The sequence below is a fragment of the Hemiscyllium ocellatum genome, chromosome 7 (assembly GCF_020745735.1).
Source record: "Hemiscyllium ocellatum isolate sHemOce1 chromosome 7, sHemOce1.pat.X.cur, whole genome shotgun sequence".
NCBI classification, from domain to species: domain Eukaryota; kingdom Metazoa; phylum Chordata; class Chondrichthyes; order Orectolobiformes; family Hemiscylliidae; genus Hemiscyllium; species Hemiscyllium ocellatum.
The window spans coordinates 96,130,634-96,150,064 of record NC_083407.1 but is presented as its reverse complement, the minus strand read 5'-3'; the positions used below and the strand labels follow the sequence as shown (position 1 = coordinate 96,150,064).

Genomic DNA, 19,431 nt, shown 5'->3' with positions numbered 1-19,431 from the left:
TATATCAGTTCAGCAGTTGTGGTTATTCAGTCCAAACTGTGACACCGCATTGACACATTTCATGGAATGTGGCAGATACATGGGATATATGTGGCCAATTGTGCAAATTCTCTGGTCTCCTCTAGTCGTGGTCAACTTCTTAACTCTGATTAAAAGAGACAGATTTCAAGTAATTTCCAGCTGTTTTTCTTAGAATTTTTCAGCCATCATCCATGGGCAGGTGTTGGTAAATCCATCAGAGATCTCATGGAAAGGCTTGGTTAAGCTCATGATGTGTTGACAGTGCTACAGCATTGGAACTAGAATGCCTGAGAAAGACTGGTCTACTGGAAGGACGGGCAGCTAGTCTCAGAATAGGACTGGCCATTCAGAACTGAAACAAAGAGAAATGCCTTCACTCAAGAGGGTTGTGGGTCTTTAGAATTCTGTACCCTAGAAAATTAGGGATGCTCATTTCATTGAACATACTGAGGACCAAAGTTGATAAAGCAGGCATGAAGGGCTGAATGGCCTACGTCTCCTTCTTAGAATTTGATTGATATATTCTGTATTGGCAGGCTTCATTGAGACAGTTCCCTTGTATGAATGTATTCTGAACTCTTAGACTGGTTGTATGTTCAGGCTTCCAGCTGACTGGGTTCTATCTGCATTGGACTGTATTGAGCTTAATGATAATAGAATAAGTGCATTTATAGTAAGAATCTCATTGGAACAATGGTCACTAGGATGAGACTAATTATTCCTCAACATAAATACATAACTTTATCTTATCTGCTTTTGTGACATACAAATAATTCATCATTAAGTGGAACACTGAGTTTTATCAGTATAATGGTACAATGCATCATTCGCACACTCCACCACTCCCAAACACTAGTCCTGTGTAAACCTACAAAAACGTATATAGATTGTGGCATTACAATTGAAACCACATTTTTTAGGTTAGGCTGGACTAGCTATCTTTCATATCCATATGCATTAGCCAACAATATTCCTTGAAGACAGTTTTTATGAATACGGTTTACTTATATCACACACAATTGTTGGTAACATGCCAAAAATGAGATAATATTTCTTGAATTCTAAGTCTATATCCTATATCTGGAAATACAACACAGTAAAATCTTAATTATTTATAATGAAAAGGGGATGTATAACTACGTAATGCTTTGTACCAGCTTGTAATAAACTGAAGAGTGATCTAAATATCTTTATCTGAAATGTTAGGAGTTTTGTTTATGACACATTTTTTGCATTAAACCTTATCTGAATACAAGTACTTCTTTATATCCAACCACAATTACATCGTCGGAATTGTTTATAAATCATTGAAATGTCCAGCTGTGAGTGACAGCAACCAAGAAAAGCTAAAAGGAAAAACACAGCTTCTGCAATAACACTGTCAGTAAAATGAACACACACAAAAAATTTGAACTCCAAACGATAAACATCAGTAATTGGCTTAAGTGTTTGTATGCCATACGTTTCAAAGCTGACATAGAAGTAGTTGAACATCTGGCTGCCCATCTGTGTAAACCTGCTGTTAAACAGTGTGTAAGACTCAAGCTAAGAGACTAAATGTGATCCATGATATTTAAATTTACACAAATAGCCTTTTTTTAAAAAAAAAGTTATTAAGAAATCTAATTCATTATTATGGAAGTAAAAACAAGACACTTGAACAATCAAAGCACAATTCACCAGAGTCAACATGGTTTTATGAAAGGTGAATCATATTTGACTCATTTGCTAGAGTTCTTTGAAGATGTAACAAGCAAAGTGGGTAAAGTGGATCCTGTACTTGCAATATACCTGGACTTCCAGAAAGCATATGACAAGGTGCCGCACAAAAGGTTAATACACAAGGTAAGATCGCATGAGGCCAAGGGTAGATTATTAGCTTACGCAGCAAATCGGCTAACCAGCAGAAAGCAGTAAGGATAAATGGGTCTTTTCCTAGTTGGCAAGGATTTACAATCCACATTAATGACTTTGATGCAGGAATAGAAGATACTATAGCCAGATTTTCAGGTGATACTAAAATATATGGGAAAGTAATTTGCAATGCTAAAAAGAGAAACAGATTGCTTCAGTGAATGGGTTTAAATTTGGCTGATGGAATTTAATGTGCATAAGTCTGAGGTTATCAATGGAAGAATAGAAAGGCAACTTAATATCTAAATGGGAAAAAAAAATTAAGAGTGCTGTAGCACAGAGATATCTGGGTATCCTTGGACATGAATTGCAGAAAACTAGTATGCAGGTACAGCAGATAACAAAGAGGGGAAATGGAATTTCAGCATTTATTGCTAAAGGAATAGAGTGTAAGAGTCAGCAACTGTACAAGACATTAATGAGACTGCATCTGGAATACAGTGTACAGTTTTGGAAGGATGTGGTTCCATTGGAGAAGTTCAGAAGAAATTCATAAGATTAATTCCAGACAGAAATCGAACAGTTTTGGTCGATATTCTCTAGAGTTTAGAATGAGAAGGATTAATATATTGGAGGGAGATTTGCTAGAGCTGCTCAAGAGGACTTAAACTAGTAAGGTGGGGTTGGCGAGGGGTGGTTGGGACCCAGGGAGATAATGAGGAAAGAGATCAATCTGAGTTGAGAAAAGAAGCGAGTTAAACAGTCAGGACAGGCAGGGACAAAGCAAAGAACAAGATAGGACTGATAAATTCAACTGCAGTTATTTCAATGCAAGAGACCTAACAGAGAAGGCAGCTAAACTCAGGGCATGGTTAGGAACATGGGACTGGGATATCATAGCAATGACTGAAACATGGCTCAGGGATGGACAGGACTGGCAGCTTAATGTTCCAGGATACCAATGCTACAGGAAGGACTAAAAGGAGGCAAGAGAGGACAGGGAGTGGTGTTTTTAATAAGGGATAGTATTACAGCTGTACTGAGGGAGGATATTCCCGGAAATGCATCCAGGGAAGTTAATTGGGTGGAACTGAGAAATAAGAAAGGGACAATCACCTTATTGTGATTGTATTATAGACCCCCTAACAGTCAGCAGAAAATTGAGAAACAAATTTGTAAGGAGATCTCAGTTATCTGTAAGAATAATAGGATAGTTATGATAAGGGGTTTTAACTTTCCAAACATAAACTGGGACTGTCATAGTGTTAAGGGTTTAAATGGTGAGGAATTTGTTAAATCTGTACAAGAAAATCTTCTGATTCAGTATGTGAATGTACCTACTAGAGAAAGTGCAAAACTTGACTTACGCTTGGGAAATAAGACAGGGCAGGTGACTGAGGTGTCATTTGGGCCAGCGACCATATTTCTATTAGATTTAAAATAATGATGGAAAAGGATAGATCAGATTTAATGGTTGAAGTTCTAAATTGGAGAAAGACCAATTTTGACGGTATTAGGCAAGAACTTTCAAAAGCTGATTGGGGCAGATGTTCGCAGTAAAGGGACGGCTGGAAAATAGGAAGCCTTAGGAAATGAGATAATGAGAGTCCAGAGAAAGTATATTCCTGTCAGGGTGAAAGGAAAGGCTGGTAGGTGTAGGAAATGCTGGATGACTAAAGAAATTGAGGGTTTGATTAATAAAAAAAGTAAGCATATGTCAGGTATAGACAGATTGAGTGAATCCCTAGGACAGTATAAAGGAAGTAGGAGTATACTTAAGAGGGAAATCAGGAGGGCAAAATAGGGGACATGAGATATTGGCAAATAGACTTAAGGCGAATCCAAAGGGTTTTTACAAATACATTAAGGTCAAAAGGTAACTAGGGAGAGAATAGAGCCACTCAAAGGTCAGCAAGGCGACCTTTGTGTGGAGCCACAGGAGACAGGGGAGATACTAAATGAGTGTTTTGCATTAGTGTTTACTGTGGAAACGGATATGGAAGAAATAGAATGTAGGGAAATAGATGGTGACAGAGGAGGGAGTGCTGGATGTCTTGAAACGCATAAAAGTGGATAAATCCCCAAGACCTGATCAGGTGTATCCAAAAACTCTGTGGGAAGCTAGAGAAGTGGTTGCTGGGTCCCCTGCTGAGATATTTGTATTGTCGATAGTCACGGGTGAGGTGCTGGAAGACTGGAGGTTGGCTAACGTGGTGCCACGATTTAAGAAAGGTGGTAAGGACAAGCCAGGGAACTATAGACCAGTGAGCCTGACATTATTGGTGGGCAAGTTCTTTAAGGGAATCCTGAGATACAGGATTTACATGTATTTGGAAAGGCAAGGACTGATTAGGGATAGGCAACATGGGTTTGTGCGTGGAAAATCATGTCTCACAAACTTGATTGAGATTTTTGGATTAATGTAGAGGATTGATGAGGGCAGAGATGTGATCTATATGGACTTGAATAAGGTATTTGTCAAGGTTTCCTATGGGAGACTGGTTAGCAAGGTTAGATCTCACGGAATACAGGAAGAACTAGCCATTTGGATACAGAAACGGCTCAGAGGTAGAAGACAGAGGGTGGTGGTGGAGGGTTGTTTTTCAGACTGGAGACCTGTGACCAGTGGAGTGACACAAGGATTGGTGCTAGGTTCACTACTTTTCATCATTTATATAAATGTTTTGGATACGAGCATAAGAGGTATAGTTAGCAAGTTTGCAGATGACACCAAAATTGGAGGTGTAGTGGACAGCAAAGAAGGTTACCTCAGATTACAACAGGATCTTGATCAGATGGGCCAATGGGTTGAGAAGTGGCAGATGGAGTTTAATTCAAATAAATACGAGGTGCTGCATTTTCGGAAAGCAAATCTTAGCAGGACTTATATACTTAATGGTAAGGTCCGAGAGAGTGTTGCTGAACAAAGAGACCTTGGAGTACAGGTTCATAGCTCCTTGAAAGTGGAATCGCAGATAGATACAATAGCGAAAAAGGCGTTTGATATGCTTTCCTTTATTGGTCAGAGAATTGAGGAGTTGGGAGGTCATGTTGCGGCTGTACAGGACATTGGTTAGGCCACTTTTGGAATACTGCATGCAGTTCTGGTCTCCTTCCTATCAGAAGGATGTTATGAAACTTGAAAGAGTTCAGAAAAGATTTACAAGGATGTTGCCTGGGTTGGAGGATTTGAGCTACAGAGAGAGGCTGAATAGGCTGGGACTGTTTTCCCTGGAGCATCAGAGGCTGAGGACCTTATAGAAGTTTATAAAGTCATAAGGGGCATGGATAGGTTGAATGAACAAAGTCTTTTCCCTGGGTGGGGGAGTCCAGAACTAGAGGGCATAGGTTTAGGGTGAGAGGGGAAAGAAATAAAGGAGATCTAAGGGGCAACGTTTTCAAGCAGAGGGTGGTACATGTATGGAATGAGCTGAAGAGGAAGTGGTGGAGGCTGGTACAATTGGAATATTTAAAAGGCATCTGAATGGCATATGAGGGACATGGGCCGGTTGCTGGCAGGTGGGACTAGATTGGGTTGGGATATCTGGTCAGCATGGACGGGTTGGACCAAGCGGTCTGTTTCCGTGCTGTACATCTCTATGATTCTAAGAGATCTAATTGAGGTATATAAGGTGCTAAGGGGATTGAAAAAGTAAATGTGGTGAGGATGTTTCCTCATGGGGCAATCTCGAACTAGAGATCATAGTTTTAGGTCAACAGGTTGCAGATTTAAATCAGAGGAGTAACTATTTATCTCAAAGGGTCATGAATTGTGGGATTCACTGCCCCAGCATGTTGGGACGCAGAATAAATTTAAGGAGGTAGACTTTTAATTATTGATGGTTGGAGGGTTATGGAAAGCAGGCAGGAAAGTGAAATTGAGGCAAAGATTAGATCAGCCATGATCATACTGACTTGGTGGAGCAGGCACAAGAGGATGAATTGCCTACTCTGGCTCTTCTAGATCTCATATCCTATTGGGCAAAACAACCAACAATATTCGTTGTGGTCACAGGTCATGAGCACACAGAATTGCATGCCATATTTTGAAGGCATTGAAAAATGCCCTTCTAATGCAAATTAAAGACATATTTCAAAATAGAAGGTAAAAATAGTAAGTGTTACTGTAGAAACTTGAAAAAGTGAAGTTAACAAAAGATTTACAAGGATGTTGCCAGGGTGGAGTGTTTAAGCTATAGGGAAAGGCTGAATAGACTGGGGCTGTTTTCCCTGGAGCATTGGAGACTGAGGGGTGACTTTACAGAGGTTTGCAAAATCATGAGGGGCATGGATAGGGTAAATAGACAAGGTCTTTTCCCTGGGGTGGGAGTGTGCAAAACTAGAGGACATAGGTTTAAGGAGATAGGGGAAAGAATGTAAACAGGACAATTTTTTCATGCAGAGGGTGGTGTGTGTATGGAATGAGCTGTTAGAAAACTTGGTGGAGGCTGGTACAATTACAACATTTAAAAGTCACCTGGATGGGTATATGAATAGGAGGAGTTCAGAGGAATCTGGGCCAAATGAGACTAGATTTTTGAGGATATGTGGTCAGCACAGATGATTTGGACTGAAGGATCTGTTTCCATGCTGTATATCTGTATGACTCTAAATCAGCTGAGTTTACCTTTGGAAGGGAGTCTGGGCAATTAAAAATGGAAAACAAGAGATGGCAGATGAATTGAACAGGTATTCTGTGTCAATCCTCTCTGTAGACACAAGTAGTGTCCCAGAAATAGCTAAACATCTGGGTGTAGAAAGGAGGGAGGAACTCGGGAAAATTGAAATTTGAGAACTCAATCACCAGTGAAATGGTTCCTAGCAAGTTGTTGATGCTGAGGGTCCCCAGGTCCAGATGGACTTCATCCGATGTCTTAAATGAAGTGGTAATTGAGATAATTGAAGCATTACTTTTAATTTTCCAAAGTTCCCTAAATTTGGGAAACGTTCCGTGAATGTGACTCCTTTATTCAAAAAGGGGAGACAGAAAGTAGTAAAGAACAGCTTAATTAGGTTAACATTTGTCAAAGGGATAATGTCAGAAGCTATTAAAGATGTTGTAGTAGGGTACATAGAAAAATTCAAGATTATCAGGCAGAGTCACACAGTTTTATAAAAGGGAAATCATGTTTAACCAATTTATTGTTTTTTTTTGTTGAAGAAACACAACTTTTTCACACAAAGCATGATGCATGTATGGAATGAGCTGCCAGAGGAAGTGGTAGAGGCTGGTACAATTACAGAATGTAAAAGGCATCTGGATGGGGATATGAATTGGAAGAGTTTAGAGGGATATGGGTTAAGTGCTGGAAAATGAGACTAGATTAATTTAGAATATGTGGTCACGGACCAAAGGGTCTGTTTCCGTCTTGTACATCTCTTTGATCTTATGATAGCTAATAGAACGTTATCATTTATTGCAGGCGAAATGGATTACATTAGTAGGGAGGTTGTGCACAAGTAATACAGAGGACCGGTGAGACCATATCTGAAGTACTGTGTTCAGTACTGTTCATCTTATTTAAGAAAGGAAACAAATTGGAAGTAATTCAGAGCATACTTATTAGACTAATAGCTGGAAGGCATGATTTGTCTAAAGAAGAAAGGTTAGGTTGGATCCACTGCAGTTCATGAGTGTAAAGTGATTTGATTGAAACACAGGAGCTGAGGGGTCTTGGTGGGTTAGATGTTGAAGATGTAGCAGTAAAGAACAGCCTAATTAGCTGAATATTTATCAAAGGGATGATGTCAGAAGCTTTTAAAGACGTTGTAGAAGGACATATAGAAAAGTTCAAAGTAATCAGGCAGAGAGTCTTCTTGTGAGAAATCTAGAACTTTGAAAAATAAAGGGATTGCTCATTTAAAACAGGGATGAATTTTTTTTTTGCTGAGGTTCATAAAGAACACACTTGAAAAAAGATTTGGAAGCAGACTAGGCAGAGGGTGATAGATTCTTGATAAGCATGTTGAAAATTTTTCAGGGCTATGTGGGATTGTTGAGGGATCTCAGCAACTACGTGTTTATTGAATAGTAGAGCAGGTTCAAGAGCGCAAGTGGCCTACTCTTGCTCCTAATTCGTAAGCAAGATTAGTCAAGCAGAAAGAAAGAAGCACTCATTAATAACTGTGGACATGATTTGCCCCTTTATGGAGGTGGCAAGAAGGGGAAAAAGGAGAGAGTTGGCCCCAGGGAAAAACGTAGGCTCTTTGTGCCATTTCATTTAAAGGTGAAAAGGTCTATGGCTGACTTTCTCAACCTACCAGTAAGGCCACTGTGGCAGGTGAGAAAGGTGGCTAACTTCTTGACCAGGAAACCAAGTAACCTACCTACTGGGTTGGAGGAGGGGCAATGAAGTCACCCTTTGAACTCCCCTCTCCCCATGAAAAGGGCATAAATATTGCATACCTTCTTCCTGCTGGATCCCTGAGGGGTAAGCCTAGTCAGGGTTCACATGCCCTGGTTGACCAGGTGTTTCTGGTGACCTAGCTGAAAATGTGTTACTGGTTAAAGCGCAGCAGGTCAGGCAGCATCCAAGGAACAGGAAATTCGACGTTTCGGGCTAAAGCCTAAAGGGCTTTAGCCCGAAACGTCGAATTTCCTGTTCCTTGGATGCTGCCTGACCTGCTGTGCTTTAACCAGCAACACATTTTCAGCTCTGATCTCCAGCATCTGCAGACCCCACTTTTTACTTTCTGGTGACCTAGGACAGCAATGTGAAGGCCTGTGAAATGTTGATCAGCTCAATGAATGTCAGTCAGCTCGTAATGAATTTTCTTACTGGTACACAAACTTTTAATATTGCCTTTGCTGGAATACGTTACTGAAAGAGCAATGGTTTGGAATCTGATTGTAAAGGCTTCTCAGGAAAGACTACATAGTGACACATTTATTGGTATGAAGGCTGCAAGGGATTGCACAGTTAAACAGTCTGCTGAAACACATTGTCCAAGATCACTGCCATCTGAATGGACTAATATAGTCCATCACTGCCAGGTAAAGTTCATCTCAGCATGAGATGCAGAGAAAAGGCAAGGAAAGTAAACCAGAGCGAAAAAGAACAAGGCATTTGGGACATTCTAGAATGACATCTTACTAAAATGACACTCAGTGCCATAAAATGGCAACATGTCTACCCATATTGGGCTTCTTAACTTCCAATCTGCCAAGTAAACTGGTGAACCACTCAGCACTGTGATAGAAATAACTCATTATTATTAAATGCTCAGCTAATGGGGTGAATTCTCCGAGAGGGAATTCTGCTCAGGGTTCCCTCAGAAATGTTGAGTTGTATATTCATTCTGACCGTGCTCTGGTACTGCAGATCTATCAGGGAAGGCAAACCATGTCCCCTTTTTCACAGCAGTAGGCTACTGTATTCTAACATATAAAGGTCCAGACAGCTATTGTCAAAGATAAGTATCTAAAATAAATGTGATGTTAGGATCCTGGGAGAAGAGGGTGCAAGATGGTTAAGGGGAATAAGTTGCAGGTGAGTAAGAAGCTAGCTGAGAAGGGTACCAATGTGGAACGGGTTTGGGTGCCCGCTGGGTAGAGTGCCATGAAAGCAAGGTGCCATCTAGGTAGGAGGCAAAGTGCAAAGTTGGCAGGGTGTCAGAATGCGAGGCAGGGATTCAGTGGGGTGGGTGGGAAAAATCAGTTCCTGACTATTGGGATGGGGAAGGCGGAGGAGATGTCAGGTCAAGGTCTGGGGATGTATGTATTCTGAGGGAGGTGGGATGGCGGTATAAAATGCAAGTTAGGGGTCAGTTTAATAGTTACTCAACATTTAGTATTTAATAACTTTCCCTAATGGACTAATTTACTTAATTTCATCAGAACCATTTGAATTCTCCAATTTAAGTTGAGACTTTTGGAGGCATAGAGGAATTGCCCAGTGGAATATTCAATTTCCCAGACAGGTCTTTCAGAGTGTACTATGTTGGGAATTCTGCAGTGACTCCATGTGCGACTCCTATCTATTTTGGACTACTGACTAACTGGCTTGTGGAAAATCCAGACCATCATCTATGTGCAACTTACAGTGTCAAAGGGTCCTACACTAATCACCCACCTGCAAAATTATGCACTGTGTGGAATGACCCACAAGCAGCAAAAAGAAAAGCAGAAGTAGAAACAAAAAAAATTAGTAGAGCACTGGCAATAAGTTTAGGCTCCACTAAAGTTTAACTAACAGTACTCACCTCTCCTATGGGAGCATATCCATTTCACCAGCAGCAGAAATTCAGAACAAACAGAAGTTTTGTATCATGAATCCTATGTATGGGGAACTACTTAAAATGTGCAATATACTGGCATACCATCATATTGCTGAGTGGATGCTTAACTTAATTGAACTGTTGCAAAGGTTGAGCATCTCCATAGCGTTTGTGCGTGTCTGTGATAGTTGGGTGGGTGGGTTGGTGATGTGAAGAGCCAACCTCTGTACAGACAGTTTCAGGTTGACATACTGGATGCAATTGGTAGTTGGTATCGGCAGGCAAAATGTATTTTAAAAAAGGGAATCTCAACCTTACAAGGAAAAAAATGAAAGAGGGAAATGTTTAGGCTGAACTCTTGTTTAGAGAAATTAAGTGGCTTTGATATATTTTCACAGAAACTTTGAAGACTCTTCCAAATTCATTGTTGCAATTTGATATTATAAATTATTTGATCTATGTTACTGATGAACTGGTCCTGCAGAATTACGTTTTGTTTGGAAGTCTGCCTTCATCTCATTCATAATCTGTTGCAAAACCCACACCTGTGAGTTCTTGAACTTGTCAGCTTGTAATGTGCATTGATGTTTTACCTCATTTCCAAGTAAAGCAGAAACACATGCTTCTGAGGCATCACAAATGGCAGTGAGATCATGGCCCCCTTCCAGGGCTAGCACGACACGGCCTCCAGCCAGACCCATCAGCTGTTTGGTAAGGTAGCCAAAACCTGTGTCAGGAAAGAGGAAATGCAAGAGAAGTCAAAGGTCAGAAGCCTACTTTGACTCTTGGAGAATGATCAAAGTTTTCAAGTATTACATCACATCTGAAATGGCCACCAGGGATTACTGGGACTAAATGTATAATATAAGCCAGGTTTAATTTCAATAAATACAATTTACTATTTCAGCTCATGCCTTTTTGATCTTCTGTTTAATATATGCATTTTTTGTGATAAATGTTTTGAATTTCCTAAAGTGGCATGCCATCTACTTCCTCAGGGCCTCCAAAAAAATGCCCACTTCTCATTTGCTCCGAGGCAAAAGCAGCAAACGGAATATTATAAACAAATATCTCAGAAACGCTGAAGATTTCTACTCATGAAGAAAACCATTAACCATATGGTTTTAAATTCTTACTATTTCAACCCTCAAATTCTAACATATACCCTTTGTTTATGATTTTTTGAACAAAGACTTATTTTACAGCTCAGCCAGTAAACCCATGGCTCCTGTGAAGGGTTTAAAACTCCTTTTGAAGATTAGTGCTGATATGTTCCTTCCCTCCTCTCGGAGCTGGAAAACACTAATTTGGTTGTCAAAATCTTAAGGTTAAAAAAAAACTGTGCTCTACTTAAACCACCTACTTCAAATGAAACAATTTAATTTGTCATGAAAAAAAATCTTACACTTCGCGGAGACTTTGTAACCTCCAAGAGGGGCAGGGTGTCCTTCCACTGCATCAAATCCAGAGGATACAAGTACCATATCAGGGGCAAACTCATTAGCAATGGGCATCACTACTGTCCTGTAAAGAGAAATAAATACCATACTACTTAAACTGTCATTAACAATTACCCATGTTTACAGAGCTCTATTGTTTAAAATAACTGTGTGTCTAATTAAAAAGATCAACAGTGAAGGCATTATCAGATTAAGTTTATTTTTGGTTTCAATTTACACTAAAATGTAAAAATTATGAAGAAACTTATGCTGACTCTACTACTTCCATATTGAGAAAAGCCTTTTTTTAAACAAAGTGCTATCTTTATGGCTTTTAATATTAGGAAGAAACTGTTGTTGAATTTAAACTCAAATTAGGTTTATTAAACTGAAGTCACTGGACCACTGCAGTGGCACTAATAGAAGAACATGAACATTTAGCTCCTGCAGTCTGAGAGTGTAGTTAGCTCTGCTTAGATCCTGATGTGTGCTGCACAGAACAACTTAAGGATCGTCATACATCGAAGCAAAATGGCTGAATCTATATGTATTTCAGGAGACAGGTAGTTATAGTCTGGCTATGATCAGAGAACATATGGAATAAGATGAACAGTCTTTACTTTTGTTCTGGAACTGAGTTGGGGAAGATTCAAATTTGAGAACTCAACTCAGTTAGAATTTCCATCCAAAACTGAAGAACTTTGGAAATGAAAGATCCAGATCTTACAAAAGATCTCACACCAAAACATTCATATGATGTTACAGCATAATAATAGACTCTTTGGTTCACCAACTCTGCTTCATTCTACATAGGAGAAAGTGAGGACTGCAGATGCTGGAGGTCAGAGCTGAAAATGTATTGCTGGAAAAGCACAGCAGGTCAGGCAGCGTCCAAGAAGCAGGAGAATCAACATTTCGGGCACCTCCACGTGGAAGCATGAGGCAGCGCCGATACAGTCATCGATGTAGCGGAGGAAAAGGTGGGGTGTGGGGCCAGTGTAGCTGCGGAAGATGGACTGTTCCACATATCCTACGAAGAGGCAGGCATAGCTGGGGTCCATGCGGGTGCCCATGGGAGGACATAACCTGGGGTGTGCAGTGAGAGAGGGACTCACTAAAATCCTTGTAGAGGGAGGAAGAGAGCTTCTTCAAGGAAGGCATCATTGCAAGAGGATTCGAAGTAGGTTAAAATCTTCTAGGAGAAAGTGAGGACTGCAGATACTGGAGATCAGAGCTGAAGAGGAGCACCCATGAGCACCCGCATGGGCCCCAGCTATGCCTCTTCGTAGGATATATGGAACAGTCCATCTTCCGCAGCTACACTGGCACCACCACCCACCTTTTCCTCCGCTATATCGATGACTGTATCGGCGCTGCCTTGTGCTCCCACGAGGAAGTTGAACAGTTCATCCACTTTACCAACACCTTCCACCCCGACCTCAAATTTACCTGGACCATCTCAGACTCCTCCCTCCCCTTTCTAGACCTCTCCATTTCTATCTCGGGCGACCAAATCAACACGGACATTTACTATAAACCGACCGACTCCCACAGCTACCGAGACTACATCTACCCCCTGTAAAAACGCCATCCCATATTCCCAATTCCTTCGTCTCCATCGCATCTGCTCCCAGGAGGACCAGTTCCAATACCGCACAACCCTGATGCCTCCTTCTTCAAAGACTGCAATTTCCGCCCAGACGTGATCGATGATGCGCTCCACGGCATCTCCTCCACCTCCCGCTCCTCCGCCCTTGAGCCCCGCCCCTCCAATCGCACCAGGACAGGACCCCACTGGTCCTCACCTACCACCCCACCAACCTCCACATACATCGTATCATCCGTCGTCATTTCCGCCACCTCCAAACGGACCCCACCACCAGGGATATATTATCCTCCCCTCCCTTATCAGCATTCCAAAAAGACCACTCCCTCGTGAGATCCACCCAACTGAACCTCCACTCCCGGCACCTTCCCCTGCAACCGCAAGAAATGCAAAACTTGCGCCCACATCTGCCCCTTACTTCCCTTCAAGGCCCCAAGGGATCCTTCCAAATCTGCCACAAATTCACCTGTACCTCCACAATCATCATTTAGTGCATCCGCTGCACCCGATGTGGCTTCCTCTATCTTGGGGAGACGGGCCGCCTACTTGCAGAATGTTTCAGAGAACACCTCTGGGACACCCGGACCAACTAACCCAACCACCCCGTGGCTCAACACTTCAACTCCCCCTCCCACTCCACCAAGGACATGCAGGTCCTTGGGCTCTTCCATTGCCAGGCCATAGCAACACGACGGCTGGAGGAAGAGCGCCTCATCTTCTGCCTAGGAACCCTCCAACCACAAGGGATGAACTCAGATTTCTCCAGTTTCCTATTTCCACCCCCCCCCCCCACTTTGTCTCGGTCCCAACCCTCGAACTCAGCACCACCTTCCTAACCTGCAATCTTCTTCCTGACCTCTCCGCCCCCCACCCCCGCTCCGGCCTATCACCCTCACCTTAACCTCCTTCCACCTATCGCATTTCCAACGCCCCTCCCCCAAGTCCCTCCTCCCTACCTTTTATCTTAGCCTGCTTGGCACACTCTCCTCATTCCTGAAGAAGGGCTCGTGCCTGAAACGTCGATTCTCCTGCTCCTTGGATGCTGCCTGACCTGATGTGCTTTTCCAGCAACACATTTTCAGCTTAATTCTAAGCTGATCTTACTCTCCTGCTTAATGTGCATATATTTTAATTTTTTTCTAACAATTACCCTAGCCCATTTTGTCAGTGCTTAAGATCCTACTTGAATTTCTATTTAAAGAAATACTTTCTAACTAATCAATTGAATTATTTTTGTAAAGATCTTCCAGCATCACCCATCATTGCAAATCTGTTCATTATGTAATCCATATCATTCCTAGTGATGACTATTAAGCCTGTATAATATTGAAATTTTAAAATGATACAAAATATCCCTAATGCCACCCAAAGTCTTTCAGTCACAGTCATTGATCACTCCTCCTCCAATTAGTTACCATTTTGAATTAAACACAGACACACTAAATACTGATTTCAAATGATATACCATTACACCACTATTACAACAATGGGGTACTGACTGAAAAATTGCAATGTTTATAAAGACAAAGGTAATGACTAACATTACTTTCCAAATGTTGAGAGTTTGAGGATGGTTTAGGTTTTGGGTGGAGTGGCTGGCAATTATACTCTGGAAAACCATCTGAATGTTTTCATATGTGACACCTACAGATTATGGTGAAACCACTTCAAACATTCGACTGTTCCAGAAACCAATCATCTTCTATAGGCTGGACTTTTCATTAACTGTAATGAAAGAGTGACAAATTCTGACCACCCCATAACCCCATAGGTTTCCCTTCGAGTGGTGCAAGGCATAGATCTAAACCAATTCACAGCTCAACCTATTCACACAACATATTTATTGCTTTAGAAAAAAAGAGAGAATTACTGTGCATATATTAAATAGACAGCTCATTTGTTAAATGTGTACAATTAAATAGTTTAATGAGCTCATGGACTGAAAGAGTGAACTCTGTTAGCCACTTTGCTCTTAAAAGTACCAAGGATATGTTTCTCAAAGAAAAATGTAGAAGCTAACAGGGTACAGGTGAAAAGATATTAACATGGGTTGTGTGTTTTTTAAACAATAGTGCATCTATCGCCTGCCACCGTAATGGAACAGGAAGTTCTTGATGTCATCAAAACATACTTGGAACTGGAAGCTGATACTGAGTCTATCCATATGCACACATGCATTCCTCTCATGACCAAGGAAGTCTTACCATTCTCACTCCACGTATAGCTCTGCTCAGTGCTCTACTTCCCTACTCTGCTTGGCACCCTATTCGCCACTAGGTTAGTTACTTCACTGGCATCTCTGCTCTCAACCCCTCACTGTCTCCTCTGCATTCAGGGACGGTGAACAATGAGGCAGCACGGCAGTGAGCGTGACGCAGTGAGGGGTTAGAAGCTGGACAGCAAACAAATAATGATCCCAAGATTTGAATTAATTTAAAAAATTTAAAAGTTACTCATTTTATCACTCTTATTCTTTGATAGAGGTACTTTGCTGCAGTATTGCTGGCAGTGATATTAAAGACAATGCGACCTCATGGGCTGAGAGTGCACCACCAGTACATGCAATGACACAAGCAGCCGTTTTGTTTAAGATTTAGTCTTGCAGTGTTAAGAGGTTGCTTCCCAATATCATTTGCAAATCGAGATCAAACAGTCACGTTAGAAAAAATACTTTATCAAATGCAGCGTCATTAAGCTACTTGGGTCAGCCACTAACTGATCAAACACTGTGCTGAATAGGACTCAAACAGATATGCTTTAAATTGGAGATTCACAGGACTTCCAAGTAGCTTCTGTTCAAAGTTACATTTTCAATAGATTGTACATGTATTTCAATGGAAGAAAGAGCAGTTTCTGCAATGTGATATTCTTACAACAGATTGAACTATTGATCCAGGTAAGAAACAAGAAATATATTTGTGAAATCAATGCTACAATAAAGTCAATTTAATCCGACAGTAATGAGCATCAGCCTTATTTAAAAAAAATTCCTAAATTCAAGAAGTACTTCCTTCAACAGGCTATGAACCTTGGCTGAATTGTACAATTACAATCTTCTATGCAACAGCAAGTATTTGGAATGAACACCTCAGATGAAATTTTACGGCATTCAAATATAACTTGTCCATGTCGAAGCCATCACTTCAGAAAATTTAATCAATTCATGAAGATATGCTAAACCAAGCAACGAAATGACCCATCATTTAAAATGGCTTCAACAACATAATGCAATGTTTGCAAACAATTTTGTTGGAGGTTGAAGGCGTAATTACACCACCTGCACTGTAATACTAATCTGAAGCAGTTAAATTAGCAGAATCAACAAGTCTTTCTTTGTTTAGTGGCAAGTAAACAGTATGCAGACTGATTACTGATAGTGTCCAGAGGATGAACATGGCCACTGTGAAGCAGGAGCTCAATTAGTCATCCAGTTCTTCTAGTAATAGAATGAATAGAAAATAAATTTCTGGAATCAATATCTCAATATTGTGTACTAGTTGTAATTCCTTTTACCTTATCATAATTAGATCAAACAAGATTTTTCTAAATCTATGACATTTAGAAAGGCACTGTTCTCACATTTCCTAGTAAATACAGTCAAGGAGTCAGAAAGGTAGGCTTCACTTGTGTTAGTGTCACGTGAAGTGTGCCAACGGTTTGTTCTAAAATGATGTGGACCATTCTGCTCAAGTTGGGGGAAAAAACCCCAAAAAATTCAGCAAATGTGTTAAAAATTGTATCCCTTTGAAACACAGATTGCACAGAAGGAGCCAGTAATGAACTCTTTAAACAGAATACAACTTACTCGTGACTTGTCCCTTGAGTTATTTGATCAGTTTCATTTGTGGAACTTCATTTAGCACTTCTTGGACTTGATTAAACATAAAAAGCAAATGTAGAACAAGGGAGTATATGTAATGTGTTATAACGAAAACAATGTTAAGGGCAATGGGAAGACTAAAATTTTTTTTAAAAGCTTCATCTCATAGTTATTGAGACGAGGAGTAAAGCAGCAGCAAAAAGGGGGTCACAAACTTGCTCTATGTAACTTCTAGTGTGTGAAATTCACTGGATACATAAAAGAACAAATGGAGTGTGGCTCAGAAGAAAGACTATTTAGAACAAAGTTGTTAGCTGATTTGATTTTCGCTGTGAAGAATATTAAAGAAACAAAGCATTAAAAACAGAGGCATTACACAAAACCAACCTCATTGCAAGTATTTGAGTGCATTTTGAACAATTATTATAAAGGTTTCTTTTTCTGATTTGGATAGGAGCTGAGATTTCAGTGCAAAATTATATTCAAGATGACTGAAGGGATTTTTTTTTAAACACTGCTGGGTGGTGAAACTAAGATGTTAATATTATTTTGCCCAACAAGTTAACTCGCCTGCTATTCCTAATCTTGAAGTTCATGAAGAATGAATAGATAGAAAAATAGAAGATCAAGATAAAGAACATGATCTTCTTTCAGTGCAAAATACTTGCTTAGGTTAGATCTAAATGTTATTTGCTCAGCCCCACAATGTCATTAACTAAGCCACTGTCCTCTACCCACCCTGTTAGAATCTGCCAATCTGTATTTTGTTTAGGAAAAATAGTAAGCCCTAAATTCTGTGCAATTCAATGGTAAAGAAAACATAGCAATTAGTTGCTTGTTAATCAATAATTTGAGTGCTGCTGAAAAGAAAGAGACATAAGTTTGAAGCTTTTTGTCTTGCATTCATCAGAACACACACAAGAATGCCAAATTTCAAACAGCAACAATTTATATTGCATGAGAAAAGGGGTTGCAAGATGTAAAGCTTTGGCAGTATGCGTCTTATCAGACAATTTATCAATTGTGCTCAGAATGAAACATATTACTCCACTCAACCAGGTGGCAAGTAAGATAGCTGTATACTCTTCCGTTAGAAGAGTGGAAGGTAAGAAAGAGAAAATAATTTTAAAAAACATGGGTCAGCAAATTATCACAGACCATTCTTGCCCACGTTTCAATTGGTGTACATAAATCGGCTATTCATTCACCTTCATTGTAAAAAAATGTACATGGCAAAGGGAAACCTAAAGGAAGGAGCAATTAAAAATATGAGAAGCTTTAAAAATAACTTGGGTGATTTCATACACATCATTGCTGAAAGGAGTAGATTGGTCACACTAGTCACTGGTAACCTACTAGCAAGTGACATTTAACTTTTGAAATTGTGTGGCTTCAGTAACTTTGGAATAGCTTTATACCACACACCTATCTGGTCATGAAAAGGACATATGCTACGGAATGACCATCACTTTCTATTTGAATCATATGACTAATACATATTTAAGACGTTTATAAGCCTATCTGTTGCATCCAACAATCATGGAGAAAGCACTGCAAAAACAATATCATCACCGGAGTAGAGGTCTGCTCACTTTAAAAAATATTGAAAAATAAATATTGTACCATTGTGGAATTTCAATTATAAGCTTAGTCCAATCAAAATATTTATACTACAAAATTTATTTCATTGTATATGGCTTTGCATTGAAAGTATATTATTGATAACTTCATTAGCAATACAATTTCTTACCTTTCTCACCCAACATATGTAAAAAGATAATTAATTCCTGCATAGACAAGCATTAAATTGTTACCTCAGTGCAAATCTGTTCATTTACAGGACCACACTGCAATTTTAGTAGGTTGCAATCAACATTTGTCCCAAGCATAGCTGTGCAGTTTATTTTGTTTTTTTGACTAATTTAAATACTTTGGTTTGATGATAAACATCAACTTTACATGCAAGAATGAAATCCAAGTTTGATTATCTATGCAAAAAGCATGACCAGCCAATTAAGTAGCTTTTGGAAGTCCAAAAGCATCAGCAGGAAGTAGAAAAATACCTAGTTCAGTATCAGACTTTATAGATGCAAGCATTGGATTCTGAAGAAAGAGGATGAGCAAAGAATACTCATGTTTAAAATGTGGGTGTGGCAGAAGGTGCCCAGAAATCAGCTGAATGGACAGGAAAACGAGTGGGTTAGATCAAGTGTAGCAGCTCAGGATGAAAGATGACCAAATATAGACTCTGGAAAGTAAAACTTAACAGTCTTATCCTAGCAACAATTGAAGGAGAAATTGAGAATAAAAACAGAAAAGAAACAAAAGTCAATGAGTGGATAACATTGAGATGTGGACCAGTGGAGACGTAAGACAATATCATTAGCCTCACCAAGGTCATGGTGAGGATGGATGCATACAGTTGCAAAGCCAGCTCCCACCTGTAGTTAAACAAGCTTTATCCAGTCACTTAA

At 40.1% G+C, this 19,431-nt stretch overlaps 1 protein-coding gene across 13 annotated transcripts in view; it reads right to left on the bottom strand.

The window, feature by feature from the left end:
* hdac4 (histone deacetylase 4) overlaps positions 1 to 19,431 on the bottom strand; it is a 494,585-nt gene that overhangs the window by 10,008 nt on the left and 465,146 nt on the right. For all 13 annotated transcript variants that reach the window (XM_060827518.1, XM_060827517.1, XM_060827519.1 and 10 more), the window contains 2 exons: positions 11,498 to 11,616; positions 10,686 to 10,819 (listed from right to left, as the gene is read on the bottom strand). In XM_060827518.1, the coding sequence (XP_060683501.1) occupies positions 10,686 to 10,819; positions 11,498 to 11,616 (253 nt within the window). The remainder of the gene's footprint in view (positions 1 to 10,685; positions 10,820 to 11,497; positions 11,617 to 19,431) is intronic.